The sequence below is a fragment of the Nycticebus coucang genome, chromosome 6 (assembly GCF_027406575.1).
Source record: "Nycticebus coucang isolate mNycCou1 chromosome 6, mNycCou1.pri, whole genome shotgun sequence".
Lineage (NCBI taxonomy): Eukaryota > Metazoa > Chordata > Mammalia > Primates > Lorisidae > Nycticebus > Nycticebus coucang.
In genome coordinates, this window is record NC_069785.1 from 137,790,725 (window position 1) to 137,811,680 (window position 20,956).

Here is a 20,956-nt window from a genome sequence, read left to right on the forward strand (position 1 = left end):
TCCTAGTCTTCTCACATGCCAAATGTCTAGATATGTAGCTTTCTGGACCCAAAACTACAAATGTGGTTTAAAGCCCAGTAGCCTCTTAATGAGGGGTCGTGCAGCAGAGCACAGAGGCTCAAAACATGGGCCCTGCAGCTGGGCTCCTGAGTCCAAGTCCTGGCTCTGTCTGCCCCTCACTTTGAGTGGGAACTTGGCCCACAAACCTCCCATGCCTTCCTTTCACACATCTGTCTAATGCAGTGGTTCTCAACCTGTGGGTCACGACCTCTTTGTAACCATGAAAATACATCCTGCATATCAGATATTTACACTACAATTCATAGCAAAATTATAGTTATGAAGTAGCCACAAAAATAATTTTATGATTGGGAGTCACCATAACATGAGGAACTGTATTAAAGGGTCATGGCATTAGGAAGGTTGAGAACCACTGGTCTAACAGATAAGCAATAGCTCCTATGTCTCAAGGCCTGGAGGATTAGCAGGTTAATCACCCGTGAAGCACTCAGAACAACACTGGCACAGAGCCCCCTGCTTAAGTGCTGGTTACTTTTGTCCAGGGTCTATCAGCCTCGGCACTGTCGACATCTTGGCCTGGACATTCACTGCTGTAGAGCTGTCTTGCTGTAGGCTGTCCTGCTGTAGAGCTGTCCTTAGCAGCACCCCTGGCCACTGCCTGAATACCAATAGTGCCCTTGCCTCAGCTGTGACACCCAAAAAAGTCCCCAGACAGTGCCAAATGTCTCCAGGGGGGCAGAGTTGTTCCCAGCTGAGAACCACAGTTTAATAAGAAGGACATCTTGTAGTTTTCGGAGTAGACTCAGGGCCAGCGCCCTGGTCCAACCCCACCTGGTTTTGGTTAAGTGCTTTCCCTTCCTTTTAGTGACATCTGGTACAACTGTTATTACTCTAACATTTGTACATAGTACTCCAACACAGACCTCAGGGGCAGGAAAAGAAAATGATATTTCAAAATCTGTTGGAATACTTCTCAGGAGACCCAGGGTCCTCCTGACTCCTCACTCAAGATTCAGACATCCTCTCCCAGGGAAACCGGAGTGAGAGCAGAAGCCCAGCACTTCCACTGTAACATACGCACCCACATACTTCAAGACCAGCTAAGAACCACGAGCAGCATATAGGAGGTTTTAATCCCCCTTTTCACAGGTAAGTAACAAGCGCTGCCAGGATTCAAGGACTGATCCAGGAACACCTGTGAGGTGTGGCCAAGGTAAGACTGGAATCAAGGCCTCTTCTCCCAGACTGGGGCTCTGGCATACCACAGCCAGCCCTCGAGTCCCCTCTCTTCTTGCAAAGCCCAGTGGGGTATAGAAAACTAACAGCTCAAGTGCCTGACTCGGGTGAGCATCAGAGGTCCCCATCCTCCAGCCCTGGGAGGCAGTGCAGCACAGTGGGGAGACACAGACCTGGCCCTAAGCTGGCCACACGACTCCCTTCACTGGCTTGTCCCCTTGGGCACATGTCTTCTTTCTCTTTTTGAAACAGGGTTTTGCTCTGTCACCAGGCTGGAGTGCAGGAACACTATCACAGCTCGCTGCAGCCTCCAACTCCTGGACTGAAGTGACTCTCCCGCCTCAGCCTCCCCCTGTGTTGGGAGCCTTAACCTCTCAGAGTCTCACTGTCCTCATCCATTACAGGGTGGTCATTTAATCTGCCTCATGAGAAAAGTTGCTGTTAGCATTAAACAAAACACATTATCTGGATGACTGGAGGTGCTAAATCAATGTCGCCTCCATCCTGGAGTTCCCTGAATCTGACCCTGGAAGGGAGGTACAAAGGTCACCTTATAACCCTCTGCACAGCAGGCAAAACGATCTCAAATAGATGGAATGCTCCCTTGGCCCTTGCAGTGGGTCTGAGGAGAAGCCGGGGGTATCTGTAGTGTAGCTGGTGGACCAGGAAGGATCTGGGAGTGAGTCAGCCTGGTGCGAGCCCCAGCTCCGCACTTCCTAGCTGTGTGACCTTGAAGCGACCTTCTCCATTGCTTTAGTCACCTCACCTGTAGACCCTGGGATGAAAATAATAGCATATATTTTAGGAGGGCTAGTGTGAGAATCAAACGAGTTGATGGAAAGATTTGGAATGTGCCTCACACACAGAAAAGGGCTCCACAAAGGCTAGCCCTTCGGCTTTTCAGTGTTACCTGAGCTGCCCAGGCTAGGCAGCAGCAGTGGGGAGGAAGTCACAGAGGGAGTGGGGTGGGACCATCTGGGAGCGGCCTGCCTTGCTGGCAGTGGACACACAGGCTCGGCACCCAACCCTTCCAGATCAGAAAGCCCCCAGGCCTGTGTACCTGCCCCATCTGTCCAGGTCTCCAGGACTGCCCCAGCCTCTGAGCAAGCAGGCAGCCTGCTGTCCCCCACCACCACCCCCAACCCCCAACCTGCCCTGCTCAGTAGGTAGAATACTCAAAGGCTTCATTTTCCAACTGGCTCACTTCCTGCCATCCTTCCTCTCTTAAGACACTCCTGCCTGAACAAGGGAACTCACTGTGACACTCATCCCACTCCCTGCCCCAGAAGCCCCAGCCAGGACCAGGCTGGCCCTTGCCTGTCAGGGTGGGGCTGCCCACCATATACTGTCTACACTTTTACCAGCTCCCCACTGCAGTCTACAAGGCCCTTAGTCACCTTGTCCTGGCCCTCTCTTCACTTTCCTATATCACCGTCCCCTCTGCCTCTGCCACACCAGCTGCTCCACCGCTGGCAGATGCTCCTAGCCCAAAGCCCACGCCGGTCCTCGCCCCACTGGGGTCTGCTTGGAGGCCTGGGAAACAGCAGCCCTGACTCTTGGCCTCCACCTCTCCTGCCACTTGCTTTGCTTCACTTTTCACTGACTGACTAATGAACGTAACCTCCAAGCAGATAAGGATGTGGTCCAGGTTTTGTGTTTTTATTTTCTAACCATTTTTCCTCCCACACTGGGAATAGTGTCTGGCCTAAAGTCAGCACTCAACAAATTCTTACTGAACAAAGAAATAAATTAGTGATTTTTAACTGGTGTGCTGTGAAAATTTTTAAAGAACATTAATTAAGGGTGGCGCCTGTGGCTCAGTGAGTAGGGTGCCGGCACCATATACTGAGGGTGGCGGGTTCAAACCCGGCCCTGGCCAAACTGCAACAAAAAATAGCCGGGTGTTGTGGCTGGCACCTATAGTCCCAGCTACTTGGGAGGCTGAGGCAAGAGAATCGCCTAAGCCCAAGAGCTGGAGGTTGCTGTGAGCTCTGATGCTACGGCACTCTACCAAGGGCAACAAAGTGAGACTCTGTCTCTAAAAAAAAAAAAAAAATTTTAATTAAATTATTTTCAGGCTTGGCACCTGTAGCTCAAGCAGCTAAGGCGCCAGCCATATACACCAGAGCTGGCGGGTTCAAATCCAGCCGGGGCCTGACAAACAATAATGACAACTACAACCAAAAAAAACAAAAAAAAAAAATAGCCAGGTGTTGTGGCAGGCACCTGTAGTCCCAGCTACTTGGGAGGCTGAGGTAAGAGAGTCACTTAAGCCCAGGAGTTTGAGGTTGCTGTGAGTTGTGATGCCACAGCACTCTACCCAGGGCGACAACTTGAGGTTCTGTATCAAAAAAAAAAAAAATTAAATTATTTTCAAAAGAAGCTCAAAGCACAGTAAGTATATTCTTTTTTACTCTTTTTTTTTTTTTGATCAATATAATTTAGGTATGCCACGGAAGTTTAACTTAAAGACACTGAAATAAATGAATCTGGCCTTTTTAGACTTCAAACCCAAAAACTTCTATTTTTGTCCCAAATAGAATAAAACCAGTATATTTCCTCACATTGGCAGCCAAAAAATGAACTTAGGTTCATTTTTGGCTAAACACCAATGAAGTCGTTCACCTGCAGCTGAACTTCAGGAGTTTCACCAGGAGTCCATAAACAATTGGACTGTCAGGTAAATATGCTGGGGAACAGGATACACATGTACAGTCCCCAAGATACCTCCCCACAAATTAGTTATTAACTAAAAAGGGAAAACAAGTAGCTTCCCAGCAGCAAAAGGCTACCACCTCCGTCCCGCAATGGGCTTAAAATCAATGCCGATGGGCACGCTGACATCACGTGCCTCCTGATGGGATGGGGTGTTCTGGCCAAAATTGCCTAACCGGGACATAATCACAAGGAAGTTATCAGCAAACCGAAATCTAGGGGCATTTGACAAAAGCTTCGGAAATGTCAAACCTAGGAAAGACAAAGGCTAAGGAATTGCTCCAGATTACAAGATGCTAAAGAAATGGGACTAAGAGATGGGACTGGTCCTGGGTCGAGGGGGGAGACCTGCTCTAGAGATGGCTTTGAAACCACCAACACAGCTTAATAATGGACTCTACATCACGAGTTTTATGAAATGTGAAACTCCTGAAATTGACCATTTTCCCTTTTCATACCCTTTATTATTAGTAGTAGTATATGTTTATGTAGAAGAGAAAAAGCAAATGTGGGAAAATATTATCATTGGTAAAGGGTTTTTATAAGGGAGTTCTTTGTACTAGTCTTTACAATTTTTCTGTAGAATTGAAATGTTTTCCAAAACAAAGTTTCTAAACAAGTATTCATACCTTTGGAACCCCCAGTACACACATTAACTCACTCACTCCTCATGACCTACACGGGGTGGGCATTGTTATGGTCCCATTTTACACATGAGGAAACTAAGGCACGGTGCCCAGAGTAGTCCCTGAGGTGCCACAGCATGGTGCGGTACTCAAGGCTGGGTTCCCCCTGTAGCTCCATGTAGTCCCATCCCTGGTCACTGCAGGTCAATAGACGAGGTCTAACAGCCCACCTGAGCTGGCTGCCAAGTGCTGCCCAGGAAGTTGATGAGGGCATCACATACTCAAGACAAGCAGTGCCTAACAGCTCTTCTGCCCAAAACCTTTCCCTGTGGCTACATCAGGGACACTCCTCAGCCCTGCTCTCCTGCCAGCATTCTTAAAAGGCCAGTTCAGGACAATCTGAAACACTTCAAGGGCCCATCCCTGGGAAATGTTCACAATGCATTAAGAAGACTTCTCCAACACTCCTTACAAATGCCCCCTGCCTGCTATGCTTTTTAAAATTATGCATTTTTAATTCTAGTCATATTGGCACATAGTTTTATTAAAGACTCAAAGGAAGCTTATTCTAAAACTTCTTTTCCTGTCCTCCTTGGTCCCACTTCCAGCTCATGAGCACCCCTTTCAACTCTTCTGGGCATTTCTTTGCTTAGTACTTCCATAGTTCTAAATTACATTTTTATATCTTGCTTCTCCTTGACATTTCAGTTTTACCATTATTTACTGTCCACTTACTATGGAAAACAAGGATTGGCCTCTTTCGCCAGCCCTCTACCAAGCGCACACATGCACACACACCCCAACCCCCAACCTCACGGTGCACCCCCATCACAATTAGGGTGAGTCAGTACTCAATGCTGATGTTATTATGACTATTTAAATGCTCTTCACTGCTGAATGGTATACTGTGATAATTTCTTCTTCTCTGCCAATTTTGGTGTGTGGAATTAGTGATCACTTTTTTACTAACTTTTCTATAAACTTGTCATGAGCTCAGAACTTTTGCCTTCCCACCCCTGAGAGCTGTGCTGGGACCACCAGTAACTATAAGGGTTCCCCTTCCCTCTCTCTTGGGCTGGGAACCCTGTTTCCTGAGTCCATGGTCTTCTTCTTTCCTTGTTTTGCTGCAGTATTGATTCCCAAACTTCAGTCTGGCATTTTTAGTAAAACTTAATTCTTAGAATTTTCATTAGGAAACCCATGCAACATTTTCAAATCTCCAAAATAATTTATCAAATAGATCAATAGAAACATATTCAAAGTTCCATCATGCATAAAACAGAATTTTGCCTATAGCCAATAATTATTATTTGTACACAATTAACTATTCGTCAATTAAAAATAAATTAAAACATTTACACTAAAATAAACTTAACCTTTGCAATTTGCTATGTGAATGTGACTAATGTCTAAAGAATGCAACTTTAAAACATTTACCTTTGCTTGGGCAAAGAATTATTTGCATCACGTGTGTGTTTTATTTATCACTAAAGTATACAAGCTTCAAAAAGCATACATATCAGCTTGCATATATAACATTAAAATGGAAATGCATGCAATGCTTTTAAAGCTGAACTTTCTATCAGCCAAGGTCAAAGAAAGGTATTTTGAAAACAATTTCAGAGATAAAATGATTAAACAGACTATTGTAACTATTGGCAACAGTAGAGAATTATCAAATTTGTAAATTGTGAATCTTAATATTTCTGAACGACATATACAAAGCTGAACCTTTTTTTTACGGATTAGTATGAAGGTACATATGATTGGGTTACATTATTTACACGTGTGAGGTAAAGTCCTAAGTCCGAGCTGCAGTTGAGTCCTTCACCCGGAAAGTGAGCCACACACCCCAACACTGTGCCTGATAGGTGGGAACCTGCCGAGCCCCCTCCTCCTCCCTCTTTTCGCATTTAATTGTGTTTTTCTCTCAAGTGGCCTGTAGTTGTTGATCTGCTAGTTTAAGATTAGGACTGAGCACATGAGATGCTTGCTTTTCCATTCTTGAGATACTTTGCTTAGGAGAATGTTCTCCAAATCCATCCAGGTAAATTCAAAAAATGTGACACTTCCATCCTTTCGTATGGCTGAATAGTACTCCATAGTACACATATGCCACGGTTTATTACACTCTTGGGTTGGGGGGCACATGGGCTATTTCCACATCTTTGCAATTGTGAATTAAGCTACTACAAATGTTTGAGTGCAAATGTCCTTATGGTAAAATCATTTTTTTTTTTCTTCTGGGTAGACACCTAGTAATGGAATTGCAGGATCAAATGGAAGGTCGACTTTAGCTCTTTGAAGATTCTCCATACTTCTTTCCAAAAAGACTGTACTAGTTTGCAATCCCACCAATAATACATAAGTGTTCCCTTTTCTCTGCACCCAGGTCAGCATCTGCAGCTTTGGGACCTTGAGATGTGGGCTGTTCTCACTTGGAGCTCGGTGATATCTCAAAGTAGTTTTGATTTGCATTTCTCTGATGATTAGAGACAATGAGCATTGTTTCATGGGTTTGTCAGCCAGTCATCTGTCTTCCTGGGAAAAGATTCTGTTCATGTAGCTTGCCCATTAACTGATGGGATTGTTCATTCTTTCCTTGATGATTTGCTTCAGTTCTTTGTAATATTCTGGTCACTAACCTTTTGTCTGATTCATAACATGTGAATAGCTTCTCCCGTCCTGAAGGTCGTCTATTTGCTTTGTTGATTGTGTCCTTAGCTGGGCAGAAGCTTTTACGTTTGATCAGGTCCCGTTTATTTATTTATTTATTTTTGTTGCTGCAGTTGCCAATAGGGTCGTCTTCATGAATTCTTTCCCAAAGCTGATCGTTAAGCATTTTTCCCCACACTTTCCTCTAGGGTTTTTGTTGTTTCATGTCTTAGATTTAAGTTTTTTATACATTGTGAGTTAACTTTTTTAAGTGGCAAGAGGTGCAACTCCAGTTTCAGTCTTTTACGTGTGGCTACCCAGTTCTCCCTACACCATTTATTACATAGGGCTCCTTCCCCAGAGTATGTTTATGTTTGGTTTATGGACGATCAAATGGTGAGGCTGGTTTCATCTCTAGGTGCTCAATTCTGTTGCACAAATATATGTCTCTATTTTTATGCAATTATCATGCTGTTTCGATCAGTATAGACTTGTAGTATAACCTGAAGCTGGTAATGTAATGCCTCCAGATTTGGTTCTATTTTGTAGGATTGTGTTAGCCTTTCAGGGCTTTTTTTTTTTTAATAAAAAAATTGTATTTACTTAGAAGCATTCAGAATGTCAACAAAACAGCTGCAACTTTTTTTTTTTTTTTTTTTGCAATTACAGAGTGGTATTCAGTTAACAGAACAACAATTATTTCGTATAAGCTGCATCCGAGACACCTGAAGATGAAAAAACTACCATCCCCATATATAACTAATTTGTGCTGTGCACCAGCAAGAACCTGCTTTAAATTTCCATGCCAATTTACAACCCCCATACTGTACCAGGCAAGGTTAGTGGCTACTGAAAATACCACCAGGACAGGGCTATCTAAAGACACATTCGGTAGTGTGTTAACTATACAAAAAAGGGCACTGTACAGTTTAAAAACAAATCTTACACTGCCTTACATTTCAAATTTTTTCTTTAAAAGGAGTGAGTTGTGTACAGGGGCGTTAAATGCTTTATAGACAAGGAAAAAAAACTGCGCTAGAACCAACTTATTCATCATCATCATCTTCATCTTCCTCCTCCTCATCTTCCTCCTCTTCCTTCTTTTTCTTGCTTTTTTCAGCCTTGACGACTCCCTTTTTCGCTGCGTCAGGCTTTCCTTTAGCTCGGTCTGCAGCAATATCCTTTTCGTATTTTTCCTTCAGCTTTGCAGCCTTCTTTTCATCAGGCTGCTTGTCCTCCGCAGCAGTGTTATTCCACATCTCCCCCAGCTTCTTTGCAACATCACCAATGGATAGGCCGGGATGTTCTCCTTTGATTTTTGGGTGACACTCAGAACAGAACAAGAAAAAGGCTGAAGGAGGCCTCTTGGTTGCATTGGGATCCTTGAACTTCTTTTTTGTTTCCCCTTTAGGAGGGATGTAGGTTTTCATTTCTCTTTCACAACGGGCCTTGTCCACCTTTGCCTTATCTTCAAATCTTGCTTTCTCTTTAGCAGACATGGTCTTCCACCTCTCTGAGCACTTCTTAGAAAACTCTGAGACGTTGACTGAAGCATCTGGGTGCTGCTTCTTGTGCTCCTCCCGACAAGTTTGCACAAAGAATGCATATGATGACATTTTGCCCCTCGGCTTCTTAGGATCTCCTTTGCCCATGTTTAGTTATTTTTCCTCAGCGAGGCACAGAGTCGCCCAGTGCCCATCCGGCTCTCCCTTGCCCCGGCGCTGTCTCTATGGAGCTCAGTGTACTGCAATGGCTCGCCTTTCAGGGCTTTTGTCTTGTTCCATATGAATTGAAGAACTATTTTTTCAAGTTTTTCAAGGTACCATGTTAGTGTTTTAATGAAGATTGTATTAAATCTATAGATCACTTTGGGCAGTATAGACGTTTTAATATTGATTCTTCCCAGCCATGAGCATGGTCTCAGAATAAAATCAATGTCTACAAATTAGTACCCTTTATATAGGCCAACAACAGTCAAGCTTAGAACCAAATCAAAGTCACAATACCCTTTTCAGTAGTGCCAAAGAAAATGAAATACCTTGGAATACACTTAAAGACTGTGTTCTTTCTCTACAGAGAGAACTATGGAACCCCAAGAAAAAAAAAAACAGTAAAAGATGTTAACAAAGCTATACTTTTTAATAAACATGTTAAATGGAAATATAAGAAATATAAATCAGCAGGAAATATAGAAATATAAATCAGCAGGAAAAAACCCCCCACAAAACTTCACTGTGCATGAGTACAACCTGATTTAGGGAGTCTGGAGTAATGCCAGAAAATTCCATTTCTAGTAAGTTCCTAGGTGATGCTAATGTTGCTGGTCCCAGAACCACTGAGCTAAAAGCACAAACTCAAGTTGCTTCCCGAGAGATGGAAGACAGGGAGATAAATTTTGAGCTTTGGAACATCTGAAAATGCCTTTATTTATTTATCACGCTTAATTAAGAATATGAGAATTCTAGACTAGAAAGCACTGACCTTCAAAATCTGAAGGCTGCTGTTGTAGAGTCCAAGGTCATTCTGATGCCTGGTCCTTTGTGTTCCCAAGGTCCTCATGATGTTGATGTGTCTTAGAATGGGTTCATATCCATTCATTGTGCTAGGTAACTGCCGGAGACTTTTAATCTCAAAACTCAAGTACTTTAGTCCTGAGAGATTGTCTTGAATTATTTCTTTAATGATTACCTTCCCCATTTTTTCTGGCTTTTCTTTTTGGGACATCATTTGAATATTTAACTTCTTGGATTCATTGTCCAGTTCTCTTATCTTTTCTTTCCCATTTTCCATCTATTTGTCTTTTTTTTTTTTGAGATGGAGTCTCACTTTGTCACCCTCAGTAGAGTGCTGTCACATCATAGCTCACAGCAAGCTCAACCTCTTGGGCTCAAGCAATCCTCTGTCTCAGCCTGCCACAAGGCCTGGCTATTTTTTAGAGATGGGGTCTTGTACTTGCTCAGGCTGGTCTTGAACCTGTGAGCTCAGGCAATCTACCTGCCTAAGCTTCCTGGAGTGCTAGGATTCCAGGCATGAGCCACTGCACAGGTGTTGTTGTTGTTGGTTTTTTTTTTTTTAAAGAGACAGGGTCTTGCTCTGTCACCCCTGGGAGGTACAGTAGCATGTCGCAGATCACAGCAGGCTCAAACTCCTGGGCTTAAGAGATCCTGCTGCCCCAGCCTCCTGAGTAGCTGGGACTACAGGTGTGCAGCACCGTCTCTGGCTAGTTTTCTTTTTCCTTTTTCAGAGATGGGAACCAGCCTGATTGAACTCCAGGGCCCACCAGGGTCTCCCAGAGGGAAGTCCCTGGTGTGAGCTGGAGCTACCTGCGCTCTACTCGGCTTCCAAGGAGGACCCTCCTGTGTGAGCTGGGGCACCTTCGCTCTGCTCAGCTTCCAAGGAGGACCCTCCTGGGTGAGCCAGGGCACCTTCGCTCTGCCCGGCTTCCAAGGAGGACCCTCCTGTGTGAGCCAGGGCACCTTTGCTCTGCCCGGCTTCCAAGGAGGACCCTCCTGTGTGAGCCGGGGCACCTTTGCTCTGCCCGGCTTCCAAGGAGGACCTCCTGTGTGAGCCGGGCCACCTTCACTCTGCCCAGCTTCCAAGAAGGACCCTCCTGTGTGAGCCAGGGCACCTTCGCTCTGCCCGGCTTCCAAGGAGGACCCTCCTGTGTGAGCTGGGGCACCTCCACTCTGCTCCACTTCCAAGGAGGACCCTCCTGTGTGAGCCGGGGCACCTTTGCTCTGCCCGGCTTCCAAGGAGGACCTCCTGTGTGAGCCAGGGCACCTTCGCTCTGCCCGGCTTCCAAGGAGGACCCTGCTGTGTGAGCTGGGGCACCTTCACTCTGCCCAGCTTCCAAGGAGGACCCTCCTGTGTGAGCCAGGGCACCTTCGCTCTGCCCGGCTTCCAAGGAGGACCCTCCTGTGTGAGCCGGGCCACCTTCGCTCTGCTCAGCTTCCAAGGAGGACCCTCCTGCATCATCTTCTCTTTCATTTCTAACTTTTCATTTCTAAGAACTTTTTTATAAATTCCTTTTGGACAGTATCTTGTTCTTACAAATTCTATGTATCATGATTTCCCCATGTGCCTGTTCTTAAAATTTCTTTTCCCTGCATAGTCTGTATCCTCCAAGTTTTTCTTTACCTTCCTTTTTCTTTCTTTTCTTTCCCAGCTGAGGCTCTACTCAAGGGACACAGAGATACGGACCCCAGGCAGCCTGCTCTCCTTCCTACACACATGTACAAACAAGACTGCCCCCACTGCTGATGGCTTCCACAGGATGAGGTCACTTCCACGGTGTGGTCTGTGGCTTTTGCTCTCCCTTCATTATGATGAGCCAGTTTAACTTATTTGCCCCAGATGTGCAGGCCCCAAGAGCAGAGAGAAGGAACAGCAAAGCCACATCCACGTGTGAAGCTGCCTTTCACTGCTCCTGTGAGAGTTTACCAGGTAGGGTCAGAGAGGTGGCCGGAAAGGCCTGCGAGGGGCCGTGGCCCACGGGAGGGTCTTGTGGATCTGCACTTTCTTCCCTCCTCTGTGGGATGTCCCCTGGCTGGACGGCACTCTGTAACTGGGAAACCAGGCGTGGGCAGAGGGGAGGCTCGCTGCTGCAAACCTTAAGTCTTCCCCTGGCTACAGGCCAGGCAGGGCAGAGCATTCATCATCCCACAGGGGATGCTGGACACACTCAGGAGACCCAAAAACGTCCACATCCCAGATAAACAAGGCTGAAGGTTGAGCTTTGACCACTCTACAACAAGCCTCTAACCACCAATTATCTGTCTGTAAAAGCACAGAGCTGCTATTAGAGACGAAGGAGAGGCAGACGCTGACTTTAGCGAGACCTGGCTCTGACAGGCTCCTCGTACCAGGCCTCAGCAGTCTAGGAGAGAGGGGTGGGAGGCAGGTGGCAGGAGCTGATGGCAACATCAGCATCTCCTGGCTACAAGCAAGTCTGGAACTCAAGGAGTGCAGCCCCAGGGTGGCCGGAGAAACCTTGGTGCAACATAGAGAGCGATCTTTTAGGACAGGAAATGCCACTGCAGTACGGCTGTGCCCCGGCACTCTGCCTGGTTCTCCGTGAGCAGAAGGGGTGAGAGCAGATATGCAGTCAGATTAGGGAGCTGCTACATGACAGCTTTGGCCTTAGAGCTGTGAACACCCCACCCCACCCCCACACCCCCAAACAGGAGGAAACTGTGCTGGGATTGAGTAGACCAGAACACAAGAGCTGTTAGATTGTTACTCCAAAACACAGGCCTGCCTCAACTAACTGCCTGCAGGTCCCTCCTCTGAAAGTCGCAATGCAGGATCATGGCACATGGTTATACTGCCCATGTGCGGGGAGAGGCAGGCAGAGGCACAGGGTAAGTCCCCTGCTGAGCGAATCCAGGCCTGATGAGAAGCATGGACCAGGGCCGGGGGGTGAAGTGGGACCACTTGAGACAGAGGAACAAAGAGAACACTGGTCCTGTGGTGGTGGCCACATCTCCACAGCCCATCATCCACTCATTTCTAAATAGTTGTGAATGCAACAGCTTCTCCCAGCCTCGTGGAAGCCATGGGTCTACACGGAGAATTGAACAACAGGGCCTCTGCTCTCAGCTGGCTCAACAGAGGAGATGGGGCACAGGGAAGGCAGCACCCAAGGGCTCCTGTGCCGAAGTGGTGGGGGAGGGCCAGGGGCCAATCAGACAGTGAAGAGAAGGTACAGAGTCGAGAATTTGGTTCAGGTGGCAGGGCCCTTCCCCTCTTGAAATCTTCCCATTTGCTGACAGCCGGCTGTCCTCCAGAGGCGCCTTGGCTCACTGGCACTAGAAGCTGTGCAGGCACAAGGGGGTAGAAACCTGCCACCTTTAGGTGGCCTCAAATGATGACACCAAATGTGGATAGAGGCGCCTGTGGACTCCATCCCATTAACAACACCCCACTGTCATGTCTGCTCATGGCCTACTCACTCTCTGGCTTCGTCCAAGGCTTTGTCTGCACCTTGGTCTCACCTGGACTACCCTCTTCCATTTCTCCTCCTCCTCCTCTCCCACCCAGAGGGCCTTGGGCGATCTCTGCCGATGAGAGCTGCTCCTCCTGCACCAGCCTGCTGGTTCCCCATGTGCCTGCTCTTACACTTTTTTTTGTGAGACAGAGTCTCACTTTGTTGTCCTCAGTGGAGTGTCGTGGCATCATAGCTCACAGCAACCTCAGACTCTTGGGCTCAAGAGATTCTCTTGCCTCAGCCTCCCTAGTAGCTGGGACTATAGGCGCCACCACAACGCCTGGCTATTTTTTAGAGATGGGGGTCTCACTCCAGCTCAGGTTGGTCTCGAACTCGTGAGCTTAGGCAATCCGCCCGCCTCTGCCTCCCAGAGTGCTGGGATTACAAGAGGAAGCCACTTCTCCTGGCCTCAGCTCTTATACTTCTAATTAGCATTAAAATACAGATGGGAGTCCCACTGTGTTGCCCACAGGCAACCAGTCCCACTGGTTGGAGCACAATGGCTATTCAGAGGCTTGACCCTAGTATAGTTCAGCCTTGAACTTCTGGGCTCAAGTGATCCTCCCACCTCAGCCTCCCAAGTAACTAGGACTACAGGTATCAGCTACTGTGCTTGGCACCTGCTCTTAATTAGCACCTCACAGTGTACCTTCCATTGGTAGGCATGGATCAGAGTTGGGGTACACGTGGCTTGAGGTTTTGCAGCACTGATGAACTGACAGGCTCCAACCGGGGCATTCTGGCTGGAAGGAAAGGGAGCAATTCAGGTTAACCTACTGATTTTGCTTTTTTTTGAGACAAAGTCTCACTTTGTTGCCCTCGGTCGAGAGCCGTGGTGTCACAGCTCACAGCAACCTCAAACTCTGGGGCTTAAGCCATTTTCTTGCCTCAGCCTCCCAAGTAGCTGGGACTACAGGCGCCCACCACAACACCCGGCTATTTTTTGGTTGCAGTTATCATTGTTGTTTAGCAGGCCCAGGCCAGGTTCAAACCTGCCAGCCTGGGTGTATGTGGCCGGTGAACTACCCACAGAGCTATGGGCGCCGCCTGATTTGCTTTTTTGTTTTGTCTGCATGATGAGTCATAGTTAACATCCTATAAAGTCTACCCAAGAAACACATGAATATGTTCTTGAATAATTCAAAAGTCTAAAGTCTAAAAGCCAACCCTTGGCTTGGCACCTGTAGCTCAAGCAGCTGTGAGCTGTGATGCCACAGCACTCTACCCAGGGCGACAGCTTGAGGGTCTGTCTAAAAAAAAAAAAAAAAATTAAATTAGATTAAAAAAAGCCAACCCTTTTTACTGAGGTAAACACTGGTAACAGTTGCATATTCTCCGTCCCTATTTCTGTTTACAAGTTAACATTAATACAAATATGTGCCTATAAGGGCTTTTCTTTGGCACACTGGGCTGACCCTCTGTGGCTTATCTGAGCTCTCCCATAACAGTCCACACAGATCTTTTTCCCCCTTTGAAACCACAGTACCACGTGGTGTACACACAGCATGCCTTACTAACCACTCCCCTACACAGGATTGCTCAAGGTGTTTTTCTTTTAACTTTTTTCCTAGCCTGAATACACGTATTGCTGCAATGAACATACATGTATTGTTGCAACCCCAGATGTCCTTGGAAATGATAGGTCAAATGGACGCCATGTGCAACAGCCAGGTGGGCGGTCATGTCTGATTCACACCTGCACCCCTGTGCACGAGCGTCCAGGAGGCTCCCTGTGCACGAGCATCCAGGAGGCCCCCTGTGCACAAGCACCTAGGAAACTCTCTGTGCATAAGTTTAACAGAAACGGAGGTCTCTGTCTTAGCTGTCAAATACCAGCTCTATCTGGTGCAGCTGCAAAGGGGGACACTCCTCTGTGGCCTCAGCTATGGACACCTACAGAGCCCTCATCCAGCACATCTAGACATATATGGAAGGTGCCCAAATCCAATTTAATGGTGGCTCACAATTATTACAAAAACCCACTGCAATGGCTATAGGGAAGTACAAAAAGGAACAAAGACGGAACAGTGCTGAGAACAGGAGAGGGGAGGCGGTGATGAGTGAGACTGCCATTCATCTCTCAAGTCAGGAGGTGGAAGGCAGAGACTCCCAGCAGTCTCTCTACCCTAACCCACCAGGGATAATAACCTTTCTGATTTGAGGGTCACCATTTCTTAGGTATCTTCATAATCCTATGATATATGTATACATCCCTAAGCAATATATTACCTAGTTCTGCTTGTTTTTCAACTCTGTATCACTGGAATCACTGTGTGTATTATGTGCTTTGCTTTTCTTGCTAGACAGTAAGATGCAGCCTTCGCTGACGCATACGCATGCAGTTCATTTCCACTGCCATCCCGAGATGTAGCAAGAATATACCTGGGTTTATCTATCTGTTCTGCTGTTGACTGTCTCTAGTTTTTTTTTTTTGTCCTTGTAGAGACAGAGTCTCACTTTATCGCCCTTGGTAGAGTGCCATGGCGTCACAGAGCTCACAGCAACCTCCAGCTCTTGGGCTGAGGCAAGAGAATCTAGTAGCTGGGACTAAAGGCGCCCGCCACAACACCTGGCTATTTTATTTTGTTGAAGGGCTAGGTTCGAACCCGCCACTCTTGGTATATGGGGCTGGTGCCCCACCCACTGAGCCACAGGCGCCGCCCTGTCTCTAGTTTTTTTAACATTAACAGTGCTACCAGGAAAACTCTTCAGAGAATGGCTATTTAAAATGCTCCTCCCAAAGAAGTCCTCACTGCTCCCTCAGGAGGTCTGGGTTTTGCCTCTGCAAAGAACACAGTGTGGAGAATCCTGGCCTGCAGCTGAAGAACTGGAAGTTCTCTGCACCCAGACAACATGGTTCCCAGGACGCCGTCCCTCAGCTTCCCATCCTGTGGTCTCACACACGCACAGATGTCCGTCTCCTCCGTTGAACCTGAAATTCCACCTCCAGCTTTACATTGAAGAAAACAACTGGCCTTTTTAGAGGCAGCCTGGAATTCTGAGTCACCTTCTCCCTACTCTCTCCTCCTTTCTTCCCCAGGTAAGACAGAACAGACCTCAATGACAGGGCTCCATTGATAGGCAGCAGCATGCCAGCTAAAGTGGAAGAGACGCAGGCTCTGTCAGCCTAGAGGGCCAGAGGCAACACTCAGATGCCAGCTGCCTGGCCACTAGTTCCTCACAAGGGCCACACAGTAACAGAAAGAAGAAAGGGAACCTACCCATGAGCAGAGCGAGGTACTCTTCTGTGTTACATATGTTAGCAAACCCCATTTAAGGCTCTTATTTAAAAGGTGAAGAAACAATAATAAACTATGCAACAGTAACACCTCTCAGATACAGGCCATACAGTAGCTATTGTGCTAAGGAGTCTGCACACTCACAATGGGTCCTACCCTGTGACCATGCCCATGAAGTCAATTTAGGGGTTTAAGACCAGCATTTAAAAAAGGAAACAGATAAGAATAAAATTATAAAATACTAGACAGTACCCCATAGCATAAGGATAAGCACTGCTTTGTGAAACTGTTTCATGTATATTCACACATAATCATTTATGCATACTAGATAATATGAGATGTACCTGTCATTGTGGGCAGACGCAAAAGGACATTATAAAACACTTCCTCATCTATTTCATAACTGTCCACTGAGGTATGTTCAGTTACTAACCTAACAACTGAAGCTATTTCCTCAACTTTATCTGTGCTGCACACCCCGACCACTATCCCACCCCACACAACGTAATGTAATGGCCTCCTTTCCGTTCCTTTCTTCTCCCCCAGAGCAAGTGCTGCTTCCTCAGCTAGGAAGGTTCTCCCCACCACTCATTAGCTGTCTGCATGACTGGCTCCTTCCATCCTTTACGTCCCAACCTGGGTGCATCTCTGCTGCAGAGGCCTCTGAAGCCCTGGTCTGAGCAGGCCCTCTTTTGCTTGTGGCCACTCAGACATGTTTCCTTGATTGTCATCTGCCCTCTCCGCAGAACTCCAATGACAGTAATAACACCTGTCACATTTACCAACATTTACTCAGCACCTGCTAGAGTAGCTGACACATGGCAGGACCTCCATTTGTCTTATTTTTTGGGGGGGTTTTGATTTTTTTTTTTTTTGAAACTAAGTCTCACTCTGCTACCATGGCCTCAGCTCACAGCAACCTCAGAGTCCTGAGATCAAGTGATCCTCCTGCCTCCGCCTCCCAGAGAAGCTGGGACTACAGGTGCCCACCACGCCAGGCTAGTTTTTGGTTGTTCTTTTTTTTTGTAGTAGAGATGAGGTCTCGCTCTTGCTCAGGCTGGTCTTGAACTCCTAAGCTCAAGCAATCTACCCCATTAGCCTCCCAGAGTGCTGGGATTATAAGCATGAGCCACTGCACCCAGCCAGGACCTTCGTTTGTTATTCAGACAAAGAAAATCTCAAATCCTCAGTCAGCAAATGGCAAACCCAGGCCCCTCTGACTTGAGGCTGGCTCTCCACACCTACACAAACTCTGAACAGCACCACTAGAAAGCCTGAGCATGAAGGTCCAGGCATGTCACACCCTAAAGCTCTGGCCATTAAGTCCTGCGGGGGAGGACCGTGAGTGGCTCGCAGGGTTAGCGCCCGTGTTAAACTAAGAAGGCTACAAAGCCTTCAGACAGGAGAAGAAACCCGCCAGTGACTGAAGAGGCACGAATGTCCCAGAAGACACCTGGTGAGCACACTCCAAGTGGCACTGAAGGCGGCAGGCTGCAGGCTGAGCAGGCCCACACAGTCAGGGACAGCGGCCACGCGGGGCACAGTGGCCAGGGCTGCACGCCAAGGCCCCCGCGTTGGGCAGTGATGAGCTGGTGATTCTGAGACTGGCCCCCAGCGAAGAGCCAGGACGGCTCCAGCTGGGCCACGTGGCCACCACCTAGGAATGCTTTGGCAATGCTGCCACCTGGTGGCTGTGGGATGGGGAAATCTGCAGATGGTTCCGTTTGCAGGGTCATTCTTCAGCAGCCACTTATGGGTCGGTCCGGCAGGGCTCCGACCTTCAAGGATCTCTTCCCCTTATATCCAGGCATTTGCCAAGACCTCCTCTTTTTACCTTCCTCTCTGCATAGTATCTTGTGCCTCCACCCAAACAAGACTGGGAGGGAAGGATGACATCTTACTCAACTCTGAAGCTACAGTACCCATAGGGCCAGTGCAAGCGAATAATAATAGCAGCTATTTAATACATGCTCTGTGCTTTTATTTTATTTTAGAGACAGGGTCGCCCTCTGACACGGAGGCTGGAGTGCAGTGGCACAATCATAACTCATTACATTCTCGAACCCCTAGGCCTCGGGAGTACTGGGGTCTGTAAGTACACACCACTAGACTTGGGTAACTTTTTTTCTCTTTAAGTAGAGATGGTGTCTTGCTATGTTGCCCTTGCTAGTTTTTAACTCTGGCCTCAAGTGATCCTCCCACCTTGGCCTCCCGAAGTCCTGGGATTATAAACCCCAGCTGCACACACCCCCGCTCCAAGTCTTATGCTTTTGAATACATTAGCACCTTGGATTCTCACCTTTCACCTTTGAGGTGCCTAGGAGACCTCCAAATGGAACATCAAGTAGTTTATTTCAATACAAGTCTGGAGTTCTTGGCGTGGTCAGGGATGGATATGTAAAGGCAGCATCTCTAGCACAGATGGTATATTTTAAAGCCCAGTGACTCTCAAAGTGCATATGGGTTACCAGGATATTTTGCCAAAATGCAGATAATTCTGTAGTCTGGAGTAGCCTGAGGTTCTGCTTCTAACAAGCCCCCAGGTGGTGCCCATACTGCCAGCCCACAGACCCCACTTTGAATAGCAAAAATCTGGAAGAGGGGTTAATCAACTGTGGGCAGCAGGTCACATTGGCTCATGTCCTGTGTTTGTACAACCAGCAAGCTAAGAGTAGTATTTTCATTTTTAAAGGGGCTGAGAGAAAGAAAATGAAAGAGAAGGAAGGAGGAAGATAAAGGAGACAGAGGCTATTTGTGCCTCACAGAGCCTGAAATATTTGCTCGTTGGTTCTTTACAGAAAATGTTTGCAAACTCCGATCTAAACCATCACCCAGGGACAGAGTGTTTGGCTAAACCAGGGAGAAAGGAGTACCAGGCCCTGAAGCAAATGGTTGTGACTTCTAAATCCCCACACCTGCTTGGCGGGGAACATTAGAGTGCAAAGCACCCCACGTGCGGTTGGTCCTCTGTATCTGTCGGTTTCACATCTGTGGGTTCAAATAACCATAGACTGACAATATTCAGGGAAAAAAATGGATGGGTGCATCTGTACTGAACATGTATAGGTTTTTCTTGTCATTACTTCCTCCTAAACAATATAGTATAACAATAATTTATGCAGCATTTACATTGTATTAGGGAGTAATCTAGGGATGATTTCAAGTCTACAGGAGTACGTGCATAGGTTATATGCAAACACTACATTTTATAGAAGGCAGTTGAGCATCCATGGATTGTGGTATCAGCTGGGGGTCTTGGCTGGACCCAATCTCCCACGGATGCCACGGAACAAGGACATGCTAAGGGGCAGGAAAAACTGAGTTAACTGCTGAGGCTCCAGAAGGGGTTCTGAAGACATTTGCAGTTCTGAATGGGAAAAAGGGTCATAACTGCGGGCGGCGCCTGTGGCTCAAGGAGTAGGGCGCCGGTCCCATATGCCAGAGGTGGTGGGTTCAAACCCAGCCCCGGCCAAAAAAAAAAAAAAAAACCACAAGAAAAAGGGTCATAACTGACTGTCTCCCTCATGTGCTGATCTTGAAACAAAACAACAGAAACAGAGCGGGTAGAGACCACCATCACTGGTGTGCCCTGTTACAGAAGTCCTGGGGAAATAAGATAAAAAGGAAAGCCAGGGAATACCACAGGATTGTCCTGTAAACGGAACCTTCTGAATTTTCCCCAAGGATGGGGAGAATGGGTAGAAAGATTGGGGAAGGTGCAGGAAAGGGTGTGACAGCAAAATAATGGCCCTAAGACCTGCAGTGTAGTGACACCCCAAGCTAAAGTGCCTCCTGTCATCCTTCTGCCACCCTGAGTTGAGGAATATATTTGCTTAAATGTCAGCGCCTAAGAAAGTAAATACAGCTGTCCGCTTCCATCAACTTGAACTAATTAATTTGGCTCTTTTGATGGAGGGCCAGGCTGTTTTGCTTTAAACTGTGAAAGGTTTGTTTGCCTCACCATCAAGTAAGGGTTCATATATATTTCCAAAGGACAAAAGCACCCTTTTATGGGGTTCAGGAAAGACTACCTATCAAAAGACTATGTGGCAGGAAGTCTGTAAAGCCAAACTGTTCTCTAAGATGTGACAGAGCCACCAAATGTTACAAAACAGATCCCAGAATTTCCTGGTTGGCAGGAAATTTTAAGGTCAACCAGTCTCCCTACAAAATCTAACCATCCAGAGAAAACACTCACATGCCATGCCTGGCTTTTGGCATGGAGTATCATTTCTTCCTTTTAATAAATTAAAAAATACTTGCGATCAAAGACAAATCTCTGCCTTTTAGCCCATGAATGCCTGCCCTTCTCAAGTCCCTCTCCCTTTGTAGCTAGAGCGTCACAACCAGGAACAAGAGCCAAACACTCGTGGATTAAAGTTTTTCTGTAATTACCAAGACTCAGAATCCCAGGAAGACAGGGAGATCATTCTCAAAGCCTGCCTTATTTTGAGAGTTTCACAGAGTTCTTCTACACT

General features: G+C 46.9%; 2 protein-coding genes across 3 annotated transcripts in view; both read right to left on the bottom strand.

Moving 5' to 3' along the window:
* DCPS (decapping enzyme, scavenger) overlaps positions 1-20,956 on the bottom strand; it is a 37,019-nt gene that overhangs the window by 11,000 nt on the left and 5,063 nt on the right. The gene's annotated exons all lie outside the window — the stretch shown is intronic.
* On the bottom strand, positions 7,810-9,141 carry LOC128587552 (high mobility group protein B1-like). The gene has a single exon (XM_053593821.1). It carries the CDS (start codon positions 8,903-8,905, stop codon positions 8,300-8,302), a length of 606 nt encoding a protein of 201 aa, XP_053449796.1. The 5' UTR covers positions 8,906-9,141; the 3' UTR covers positions 7,810-8,299.